General features: G+C 35.0%; 2 protein-coding genes across 2 annotated transcripts; one reads left to right on the top strand and one right to left on the bottom strand.

Annotated features, from left to right (window-relative positions):
- The first annotated feature begins 4020 nt into the window (after nt 1-4020).
- LOC146161209 (PITH domain-containing protein 1-like) lies at nt 4021-6092 on the top strand. The gene is made up of 6 exons (XM_083384095.1): nt 4021-4039; nt 4097-4218; nt 4437-4562; nt 5188-5370; nt 5480-5588; nt 5830-6092. The coding sequence occupies exons 2-6, from the start codon at nt 4124-4126 to the stop codon at nt 5929-5931; spliced, it is 615 nt and encodes a 204-aa protein (XP_083240221.1). The 5' UTR covers nt 4021-4039; nt 4097-4123; the 3' UTR covers nt 5932-6092.
- Nucleotides 5659-7198, bottom strand: LOC146161210 (DNA-3-methyladenine glycosylase-like). Its single transcript, XM_083384094.1, has 3 exons — nt 6796-7198; nt 6407-6555; nt 5659-6332 (listed from the first exon to the last, which is right to left on the bottom strand). The coding sequence occupies exons 1-3, from the start codon at nt 7151-7153 to the stop codon at nt 6102-6104; spliced, it is 738 nt and encodes a 245-aa protein (XP_083240220.1). The 5' UTR covers nt 7154-7198; the 3' UTR covers nt 5659-6101.
- Nucleotides 7199-12517: the final 5319 nt, after the last annotated feature.

Genomic DNA, 12517 nt, shown 5'->3' on the forward strand with positions numbered 1-12517 from the left:
AAAGAGAATTGTTGTTTGTATTTTTTCGTAAACCGATTTGGTGGAGTTATACTGCTGGATAAATCATTTTAATGTTGGGGTTCTATACGAATGGGACGTTGTTGCGCTACCCGAATCCCATTCTTCTGGGAGACTCGATATTAATTTTATGAATTGGACAAAATCTGTGTTGTTAGGTGTAAAGTTAAATTTATTTACTAATGTGTCATATTGTAAATACTCGCCGTTTCTATTCAATAAATCCTTGTGAAAAATTATATTGGAATCTATAAGTGATGGCATAAAAAAAACATTTGAGCGGAATTTTACTTTGGCTGTTTACCTTTGGATCTATAATTTCCAAGAGTTGTTTGCACGCCGTAATTGCGCAACGTAACGTTCGCATAGGAAGTATACGCCTTGTGATTGCATTGTTTGTTCCTATGTTCCCATTAAGAAGCGCTTCTAATCTGTTACCTTGGATAAAGGGGCCTTCGATTTGTTTCCAATCAGCTCCCTCGTTTTCGTCAAGTAGTTTAGAGATCCATTTCGTATGTAAGGCTAACAAGTAATTATCTATATTGATCATTCCTGCTTTTTACTTTTTAACGGTTGGAAATTTGTGGCGAAAAACATCTGTTAGTTTGTAATGTGTCATATATTGCAAAAGACTTTCTCTTGCTTTTCGGTTACGATGTTTTTTACTTCCATTTTGATCTAGGACATTGTCAAGAACTAGATTAAAGTCCCCTCCCATGATTATTGGGGCATCGGAAAAGCTGTCAAGTACGGCGAATAAATTAATGAAAAATTCTGGATCGTCCTTATTCGGCGCGTAAACATTAACAATTACTATTGGGGTTGCATTTATTGTAATTTCAACCATTAAGTATCGACCTTCTTGGTCTACCCGTGTGCCTGAGACGGAATAGGATAAGTTTTTGTCGATTAGTATTGCCGCGATCATGTATACTTTAGATCAGAGGTTCCCAACGTGGGCGGTACCGCCCCCTTGTGGGCGTTGGCGAGTTACAAGGGGGCGTTTTGGGTCCGTTTCTAATTTGGGGGGCGCTGAATGCACATAAGGGGCGTTACATAAAAGTACTTAAAGGCTAAATTTTATAAAAAGTTCACATAAAAATAGTAACAAACAGGACTGTAGGTAACTTTTAACCTTAAATGGCAACTTTTGTACTGCGAACTTGTAGTAGTTTTCCGACCATTGTTACGTAATAATTGACTTTCTTATGTAAAGTTGTTGGTTGTTGTTGCGTTTCACAGTTTTATACGCGGCAAAATGTTTGTATATTTAAAGCAGGGGTCGCCAACTTACGGCCCGCCACCTCTTTGACAACTTGACACGAGTCCATTTTAAATACTTTTTGACGATTTTAACTTAGTACGGGCAAAAAATGTTCGCGCTTCGCGCCAATGATCTTTCTACGTCCAGTTTGCTTATGTTTTAATGCTGTCTTTGGATAGCGCTTTTTTACGGTTGCGGACAAAGGAAAACGTATTCAAAAGTATTAGACATATATTTTTTAACATTTTTTGATTTTTTTCGGCAATGTAATAAATACTAGCACGAAATTTAAAAGAAATGTTGGTATACCCCAAAAATATTGCGCTCGCTTCGCTCGCCAGGTGCGCCAGGACTTAAAGCGCTTAACAAACACTGAATTACATCAAACTAGCTTTATTACACTTTTCATTAGTAGTATGGATGAAAAAAATCCGAGGTCCGCCTGATTCACAGTTGTTCTAACATTCCAATAACGCAATTCTTATAGTTAACATTTTGTGCGGCCCACAGAGACTTTTCTGAGTTTGATTGGTGCCCGTGACAAGACAAGGTTGCCGACCCCTGATATGCGAACATTAATTACGAAAGGCATTTTTTCGAATTTGGCCGGTTATGAATTTTCAAAGAAACAGTAAACACCCAGTCCGAATGAATTTAAACGTGATTTATGTCTCATTTTGAAGGTGGTGCCTCCTAGTTTATATCGTTAAAATTTGAACTTGTTGGCTCAACAGTTTAGGGTTAATATCGCTGAATATTAATATTCATATTTTTGAATATTAATTTTTTTCAATATTTTTCGCTAAAAGTGTGATTGCTGGAAAGATGTAACCAATACAAGGAGTGTGTAAAAATTTCAACTTTGTATTGTTATTTTTAATTGCTTTATGCGAACATTAATTACGAAAGGCGTTTTTTTCGAATTTGGCCGTTTATGAATTTTCAAAGAAACAGTAAAGACCCAGTCCGAATGAACTTAAACATGATTTATGTGTCATTTTGAAGGTGGTGCCTCCTAGTTTATATCGTTAAAATTTGAACTTGTTGGCTCAACAGTTAAGGGTTAATATCGCTGAATATTAATATTCATAATTTTGAATTTAATTTTTTTTCAATATTTTTTGCTAAAAGTGTGATTGCTGGAAAGATGTAACCAATACAAGGACTGTGTAAAAATTTCAACTTTGTATCGTCACAACTTTCGGAGATATTGCCCAAAACCTATTCCAGCGCGCCAAGTTCGCGCAGGTGATAGTATTGGTGCAGAAAGTTGAATATTTCCTCGTAATGACATAACCCTGGTGAATTAATGCATCCATTCCTATAGTGAATGTATGTTAGACAACCTAAAATATTACGGACAGCTTATCGAAACAAAAGTGCAGACAATATGATGTTAGACAACGATTAATATGATACTTTACTGTAAAGCAAGATGAGGGGGCGATATGAAATAATATTTAGCCCAAGGGGGCACTAGTGTCAAAAAGGTTGGGAAACACTGCTTTAGATGCATCGCTGTGATTGATCCTAGCGATGGATCGTTTCATTAATTCTTGCAGTCCTTTAGATTTTTGATGCTCCTAAACAAATTACATAAGTCGCGAAACGATTTATTAGATATTTAAAACTTGGTGAAATCGTCGACTTTCAGCGTAATTTTCCTCGATTATTGGCCGTCTTTGTGAAACTTTACTCATACTTTTTGACATGCTTTAAAATGGGGAATACCCAACTACCTCTGTTTATTTAATTCAGTCTTGTACATGTGATTCAGTTATACCAGCTCAACGGTTTAAATGCCTTTTTTAATTGAAATTGTATTTAACGACCGTAAAAAGCTGGTACTAAGCAATAATGCAGCAATGCCATGGTATTCGGCAGTTACATTTTTAAAGGTGGTTTCAGGGTTAGCAATAAGCTTGCAATATTTTAGAGAGTTTTGTCGTGAGTAATTGAGCTAGTTTTCATAGGAATATAATAAATTTATGTTCTGAGCTTAAGATACTGCTCTTCAAACTGTATTCATTTTTCTTTTTGGCTAGCTAAAGGTATTTTTTTGCTAGTTAAGATAGTACCAAAACATACTGCAGTATATTATACAATCACATAAAGGTGCATAATTAAAGAATGCGCTGTTCTACAATCCTACCACAACCCATGTTATTTGGGCTAGGGTGCGGTTTAGCATTTGGGTGTGTCAAGTATTTTATTAAATGGTAAAAATAATAACACGACCCACCCACACCCTTGTGCATTGATTTAATAATTGTGGTAGGTTTCTAGACCAGCGCTGAGAATGCAAATTTTAAACAATGGCTAAGGAGAAGCACTGTGAATAAATCTAATTATTGTATATATGAAGCCATTGTTAACATATATATAAATCATATAAGTATTTCAACGTTACCAGTAGAAAGGTGAAAAGGAAAAAACCTTCCAAGATAGAATAATAAATATTCATTTTAGCTTGAGGTTTATTCTGCAAAATCTAGATTTTTTTAATTGTTATCTAGCTTTTTCTATAATTTTGCTGGTAATCCTGAATTGTGGTTTTTCACGCAGTGGCCATAGAATAATAAGTGATTAGTAAACAAATTGATAATTTCCACTTTGAAACCAGTCTTCCTCAATTTGTATAAATATTTTGTAGGATGAATTCAGAATAAACTTTGAAATGTTTCAGTGAATGTTTCAACAAGCAACAACCAAGTAACTTGACAAACAAAAAAAAAATTATACAGAGCAGCCAAAATTGTTTGTGGCATCCATTTGAATAAAATGCTTAATAATTGACATTGGCATTTATTACAGATCAGTTTAGAAGTTTTTCCACAAAAAATGTGCGACCACGAACATGATCATGACCATGGCCCATCACAAGCCCAGGATGAAGTAACCCACTTCAGTTTGTATTTAAAAATTGATTTGGCCAGGTATGGTATTATCATGTGTTTTATTACTGCGTTCCTTTGAATACATTGATATACAGGATTGCACAAATTACCACATTGATAGGATTTGTTTCTGGCATCCTTGAAGTTAATCATTTTAGGAATCCACACTATCTTAGCATTCTGTATATTTTAGATTTGTAAAAACAATATAACAATACTTCGGAGGACTTTGTACTCAACTACTACTGTTGTTTCAGGGTTGAGTGTCTAAATGAAATTGAAAATGATTCAGGAAAATGTGTGTTTAAGCCGTGGGATGAGCGCTTGGATCACACTAAATATGTTGAGAGTGATGCAGACCCCGAATTGTTGTTTAACATACCGTATGTTATGATGGTTTAAACTTTTTACTATAATTTTGAGTATATTTTATTTTTATTGTACTATATATATATATATATTTTGTAAAGCATAAATACAATTTATTTGGACAACTTTATTTTGTCATTAAATATTAAGAAGAACTTGTATCATCATAAAAGAAAGGAGTTCAATCATTACAAACAACCACCTAATTTTGCAAATTGTAACACACTAGGATAGTGTTTTGAGGAGTTTTAATCATAAAAATAAAATATTCCATAGTTTAAATCTGGGTATTGCTTTTGTCAACTAACTACTAAATCTGGGTAATCTAACTTTTTTGCTCTTATTTAGCACTCAGTTTAAAGCACTTGTTTGGGGAACGACAGTAAGTCAAAATAAAAAAATGCATCAAAAGAAATCTATTTCTGTGAGATTTGTGTCATATAACTGGATATCAGTTGTTGAGTTGTTGAGTTGTTGAGGTTTCATATTAATGCAGTTTAACTATATCTTATATGTTATTTGGATGGTCTGTTTGAATTTAAAATTAAAATAATTGTAGATTAAAGTATCAACCCTGACTCCTCTTTAGTTTTCTTTCACCTATTCTTTTTTTTAGTTTTACTATAACCTGCTTTTTAGATTCACTGGCAATGTTAAGCTAAAATCAATTGCTTTGCTTGGAGGGGAAAACAATAGTCATCCAAAGAAAATGAAACTTTTTAAAAACATTGAAAATATGAGTTTGGATCAAACATCAAAACACGCTGATCAGGAGTTTGAAATTCCACAATCTTATACAGATGTTTTACAGCTTCCTGTCAAGTTGGTAACAGTTAATATTTTTATAACAGAAAATATGTATTTGTTTGGATAAAGCTTTGGTTATTAATTATGGTTGCCTTACATCTGTTGCTATTGTAGATATTTTTAGGGTTGCTCGTTTTTCTAATGTAAATCATCTATCAATTTTCTTTCCGGACAATTATGGTGGCGACAACACAAAGATTTATTATATTGGATTAACTGGTGATTTTATAAAGGTAATCAAAGACTTTGACACTTCACTTAGATAGCATTTGCATCAAAACAGTTAACATTTTAGTTGAACATTATCTGTAATTTTATTTATTCAAATACAAAACTAAGTTTGTACAATGTTTTCTGTATTTATAATAGGGTTTCTATTAAACTGCTTATATGTGTATTGTACCTGAAAGTATCTACAAAAAATAATATTGGCTTATCGAATTAACCAACATATTACAGCACAATTTTATTTAGTTTCAGCGACAAGAAGTTCTGGTGACCAACTATGAGCTAGCAGCAAACCCAGCTGATCACAAAAATAAGATTTTTGACCCTTCAGGTCATATGATCAGCTAAGTTCCAGACCTAATATGGTTTTCTTGTTATTTTGCTCCGCCTATTTTGATTGTTAAGTTCAAATAAGGTATTGTGCTACATTTTATATGAAAAATATGAAATAAAATTCATTGCATAGAATTGCAATAAAATGATTAATGTAATTTAGAAATAAAACGTTTCGAAAATGTTCAAGGATTGGTTAATAGAGCTTCAGCAATTTTATCTCGTTTACTAACATTAACATCTCCAAGTACATAAAATCTTAATAGCTTTTTGGCAGAATCACCCAGCTTTTCATTTAAACCAATCCTAGTAGTGACAACAATGTTGTCAGAACTGACAGGATCACCCTTTTCCAACCACATTTCTTCGCTTGTTAACAGGTCTAGTTTGTTTTCCATCTTAGAAATGGTGAGTGCCTACAAAAAGTGTATAACATTTAATTTCAATTAAAAAAAGTTCAGGTTGCAAAAGTTAGATTTTTTCAAATTACCTGACAAAGTTTAGATGGTCCATTGCAGAGATGTTTTTCAAGCAGTTCTGTCTTAGCAGAACTTTTCCTAAGTTTTTCTCTGTTGCTCTTCATAAGGTCAATCCCTTCAATCGGCTTGGCTGCACGAATTAAAACTGCATTTCCCTTTCCTTTAAAAACAAAAAGAGCATACAGAAAAGTTTTCAAATTTACAGCATGAGGAATATATTTAAGCATACTTCCAAATTTGCTAATACGTATATCTTTATTGTAAGGCCTGCAAAGCCTTTTCTGAGTTTGTTTTTTGCCTGCAACTTTTAAAATGTTGCCCACCCCTGATGTATAAACTAGTATACTGATGTGCAAAACACAGTGTATGTGATGATAAAATGATTTTCAATTCAAACTACCTTGACTTGAAAAATTCATGCAGTAGTACATTCCATAGGTCATGTACACATACACTGTGCCAGGATCCATAAACATTGCGCCATTTCTTTTGGTTTGCTTGTGATTGTGTGAGTGGGATGCCTTGTCATTTTTTACCAAATACGATTCTGTCTCCACAATTTTGCAAACCAGTCGGTTGTTCCCTTGCAACTTCACTATGTTTTGCCCGAGAAGGCTTTTTGCCAATTCAACACAGTTCTGTTTAAAAAAAGCTGTGCCTAACCGAGTGGTGTTTTTAAGTGGCCCTATGGTTGCGGTAGACTTTTTTCTTGGTGTTTCCTCTTCTCCGCCTTTGTGAATAGCGATTCTTTTACTCATAAGCAATGTTTGTATGGGAACACACAATAAGACCTAAAGAGCAACAATACCTACAGCCAAAAAATTATAAAACCATAGTATTAAGACCAACGACAAAATACAGCCTAAATCTGTCTCAATAACACCTAAATCTGTCGGAATAAGGCCTTAATTCATCGGAAAAATGCCGAAAATGGACAAAATAAGGCCCTAACCAGGGTATGTGACAATCGGGGGCCATCGGTCTGGTCGTTTTGGTAACTACATTTAGCTGCCCTAGTTTAACCGGTGCTGCCGTCATGGCACCGCTGTTTTGGCACTTGGCTTTTGGTCCTGTTTGGGTTTATTGGTGGGGTTAGAAAATTAGTTGGTGTTGAAATTATTAGGGGACTTATCTTGGACTTATAGCTGGAGTCTGTTTGTACACCAACATGAACTTAAAAATATTTCTCTGGTGCAAGCTAGAAAAACAAAATGTTATCAAAGTCATGATTTGAACAGATCAGTGATACATTTTGAAGTCATTTAATTGCTAATCTCCAACACTAACACAAAAATAATACGATTAGTCTTTTTGTATATATTCAGCATAATATGTTGCTGGAGTTGTCTATAAGGTTGAGAACTTTAGAAAATAGGTTTCCGTAAATGTAGCCTTAATCAAGCAAATGTTGCTGTATTTACTCTGCATTGCCTAATTAGACGTCACTATGATAGTGACTGGTGTTCACTAGGGTTGTTCAGATTTTGAAAAGTTCAGCTCATCGAAGTTTTTCCCATGGTTTGGACCTTAAAAATAAAATTGACCAAAAAAATTTTAAATTTGGGTCTTGATTTCACCCTCCTCAAAGCCCCCAAAGTTTAGCAGGTAAATCATCAAAATATGGGAATTCCCCTATTGCGAAAACTTGCTAAATTGGCTTTATTGTAACCAAACGATGACAATAGTACTAAAAAATGTTATTTGTAGTACATGAACAACAAATACACATATTCAATGCTAAAAAGCATTGAAAATTAGCTAAAAATATTTTTTTTTCTGCAGTGATTGATAAGTCTGAAAACTATCGCCGGTGTTCTTCTACGACTTGGAGGAGGCTAGCGTGCTGCTGCGGTGCGTCATCAGTGTTGTTTGCTGAGTAATCAGTGTTTAACTTGAACATTCTCTCAGTAGCATCATTAACAACTTGTAGGTATTTACAAAGTTTTCCGCAATTTGGTAGTCTTTATCTTGCGGCCAGTCACAAACTGAAAGCCTCGACAAGTTGCAATAAACGCTTAGAGAGGGAAAAAAAGGACTCTAGCCGACTAAATTTTCAATTTAGGTGCGTTCTGTTTCTTTTGAACGCATCGCTGACAACCCTAGGCAAAATTTACTTGGCTTTTGTGTGTATCCAAAGTTTTTCTTGCCAATGCCGCTTTCCTATCTTCGTCCATAGTAGGGTGTGAACTCAACATAGAAAACAATACAGTTTCTGCATTTATGTACCAATGATCAACTTCTGCAGCTTGTTGTAGGCAACCTATTGAATACTATTTCATGGTTTGCCAAAACGTTGATCATTTATTGGAGCACCGGAACTAATACTTATATTTACCCAAGTTGAAACAGAAAACAAGGCATTAAACTGGTTGATGCGCTGCAGCTGGTTCTAAAAAATCTTTTTAATAGCTTATCTGTCTATCCACATCTTTTGGCAGTATAGGACCTGGCTTATCCATCGAGCACTGCACCAGGTTTGCCGATGTTCATTTGGAGGTAGCAGATGGGCTACGAACAAGATTTTGTAAACCAGCTGCAGCGCATAAACCAGTATATTATGACAACCAGGTGGCATAGGTTGCCTACAACAAGCTGCTGAAGTTGATCATTGGTACATAAATAAAGAAACTGTATTGTTTTCTATGTTCAGTTCACACCCTACTATGGACGAAGATAGGAAAGCGGCATTGGCAAGAAAAACTTTGGATACACCCAAGCTAAGTAAACTACGCCTGGGGTTGCCAGTGATGCGTTTAACAGAAACAGGACGCACCAGAATTGAAAATTTAGTCGGCTAGGAGTCCTGTTTTCTTTTCTGTTTTATCTCTGGACGTTTATTGCAACTTCCCGAGGCTTCTAGTTTGTGACTGACTGCAGGATAAAGACTACCAAGTTGCGGAAAACTTTGTAAATACTGTCAAGTTGTTAATGATGTTACCGAGAGAATGTTTCAGTTAAACACCGATTACTCAGCAAACAACACTGACGATTCACAGCAGCACGCTAGCCTCCTGCAAGTCGTAGAACGCCGGTAATAGTTTCCAGACTTGAAAAAAATAAATCATTGCCAAAAAATGTTTTATTTAGCTAATTTGCAATGCTTTATTGTGTTGTATATGTTTATTTCTTATTAATATAGTACAAATAACATTTGTTAGTAGTAATTGCATCTTTTGGTTACAATAAAGCCAATTTAGCAAGTTTTCGCAATAGGTGAATTCCCATATTTTGATGATTTAACTGCTAAACTTTGGGGGCTTTGAGGAGGGCGAAATCATGACCCAAATTTAAATTTTTTTTGTCAATTCTATTTTTAAGGTCCAAACCATGGGAAAAACTTAGATAAGCTAAACTTTTCAAATATTTTTAAAATGTGAACAAACCCTAGTGTTCACTGAGGTGTGATCAGCACAACAAGCGTGATCGTCTTTTCGCGATCCATTCTACTTTATACGGCTTTTATTTTAGCGACTTGAATCACCGAGTTATTTTACTGTGTGTTTTGCGATTTGTGAATATATACCCAACGAGCAATCTCAACTGTATGAAGTGGAAGTGAAGGACAGATATTTTATCGGCCTGCTCTTTGGAGTCTGTCGTGACAAGTAACGTGTAAGAAACTTGGGCAACCTCAAGAGCCATCAGCGCCTACACTTAGAGTAACTACAGATCTCTATCTCTAAACATACTAGGAAAATACAGCGGGTTTTAATTGTTGCCAGTACGGATTGCACTCCAGTGCCTTCCCTTCCCACCCAAAATATTTGGCGTACAATGATTGCCAAAATACGCCAGTGACGTATTTAGGCGTTAAATTTTGTCGGCCAGTAAATCTAAAATAAAAAAACATCCGTTTTTAGCGAAAATATTGTCCAATTTGAGCAAAGGGTTTCATCAAAACAAATTTTGGCATGAATTTCGGTGGCAACAGATTTTGGAATGCAGTGTTATACAGCAACGGCCTAGGCGTTGGTTACAGTAAGGGCGCTGGTCTACAATCCTCTACCACTTTTTTACACTAACGAAACAGGTTGTAAAAATCCAATTGCAAGAAAAAAAATAAATATAGAGATAATATAATAATAAAAACCTATGTGGACAGTAGTAAAAGCTTCGAAGCTTCGAAAAATACCAACAACATAGTCTCTGCAGATGACTGGTAAAGTGTAAAAAAGATTTTTAGTGACAGTTTTTGGCCTTTTTAAAAGATGTAATCGCATTGGATGACCCAACAGTAAACGTGAGTTTTTGTTATGTATAATGCCAATCTTTCTGAAAAAGTAAAAAAATGAGTGTAAAACCTATGCGCATAGGCTAAAACAGGGCTCGGCAACCTTTTTTGCAATGCGGACCGGTTTAAAACTCAAATTTTTGTGACCAACCGGCCTTAAAATAACAAAAGTTTAGTAAAGAAAATTTCAATGCGAAGTTTAAGCTTGTTTTGCGCAAAGAGATGTTTCCGTCTGGAAATATGAAACCCGCGGGCGTTTTCCTAATTACACTTTATAACAGTGGTTCTCAACCTTTTTGTACCGGTGACCCCTTTTTGATGCTTTCAAATGGTCGTGGACCCATAACATATTTCTGATGTGATATCTGCGATTAGTTCTTTTTAGTAAATCAGTATGTCTGTCTAGTGCACCTTGTGTTGAGTAAAGTAACACACAACACCAATTTACTTTATGACACGTTTAAGTGATTTCTGCTGCTGAATCGCCGAAGCAAGTCTTAAAATGCGTGGTACTGTTTTTGACAATGCTAGACGTTCTTTGAGAATGATAGCATAAATCAAAATCCAGTAAATACAAAACTGTTGTAATTCCTCTGCCTTCCATTTTACAATCTACTGTGTTACATCACAATGGAAGTGTTCTGTCACACTCGATGCGATTTACAACATGTTACACTGTGATTTTGTCACTTACCAAGATTGGGATTAAGCATGTTACCAAGCGTTAGTTATTTACTAGCGTGAATTAAATTAATAATGGTATATTTATAAGTTTTTGTGGACCCCCTAAAGACGTTTTGCGGACCCCCGGTTGAGTACCACTGCTTTATAGTATATATACCATTAAATTACATTTGTATACAGTGGTGAGATTCAAATTTTGTCAGCTGGTTCTATTACAAATGTCATATTTTTCAGCTGGTTCTGTTATAAAAAGTCATATTATTAGGCAAATAAACTGATTATTTTTTATATATACGACAGAACTTCGTTTTATGAAGATAAATAGAGCAGTGCAATAGCAAAATAAAGCAGCAGTGGTCTAATTACGCAACAATTCAAATTTTAGACAAACAATCACAAAAGGAAAATTATTAAAACTGTAAAAATTAACATCCTGTGTAACTGTTACGTGCGAACTTAACCATCGCACTTGTGCTATCTCTGGATACGTGTTAATTGTGTGTTTGTGCAGCGTTACGATTTTCGTACGTTTCCTTGGTGTCAAGTCCATCGCGGACGACGATTGGAACTCAACTAATTCACAGTTGAAACAATAACCACGTTCTAAAATCTGACGCAATATTAGCTGATATAATGATTGCATCATCCTGATCCATGCGCATGACCACTGACCATTTTTTTTATATGCGAATAACATCTGATATAACACTAAAACATTCAATAAAAATGACAAGTACGCCATATGGATACGTACTGTTTTCTGGACTTGAAATGTGATTTAGTTTATAACAAATAAAAAATCTCGTTTTGTTTCAATTAATATGCACAAGGGTGTATATGCATTTATTAACTTATATGGCCAAAGTCCAATAGTTGTTTTAAACCTCACGAGAGCTGGATACTAATTGTGACTTTTGACAATACCAATCAACCATGGAGCATATTCGAACGAAAGTCAATGTGTTTTAATAATAAAAATACATTTAATTGTTTGACTTTTTTCAAGGTGTTTTTGTACAGTTCGGGTTTAAATCATAATTTTATTTTGGCAACCCTGCTATGGACCAGTAGCAAACTCCTTCGCGGACCGGCGGTTGCCGACCACTGGGCTAAAAGATCAAAGTAAACTCGTAACTTGCGATCACAAAAAAATCCTCCGTTATACGCTTTTTTTGCGTCGAACTATTCGTTAAAAATATATATATAT

This window comes from Ascidiella aspersa, chromosome 3, assembly GCF_963924565.1.
Source record: "Ascidiella aspersa chromosome 3, kaAscAspe10.2, whole genome shotgun sequence".
NCBI lineage: Eukaryota > Metazoa > Chordata > Ascidiacea > Phlebobranchia > Ascidiidae > Ascidiella > Ascidiella aspersa.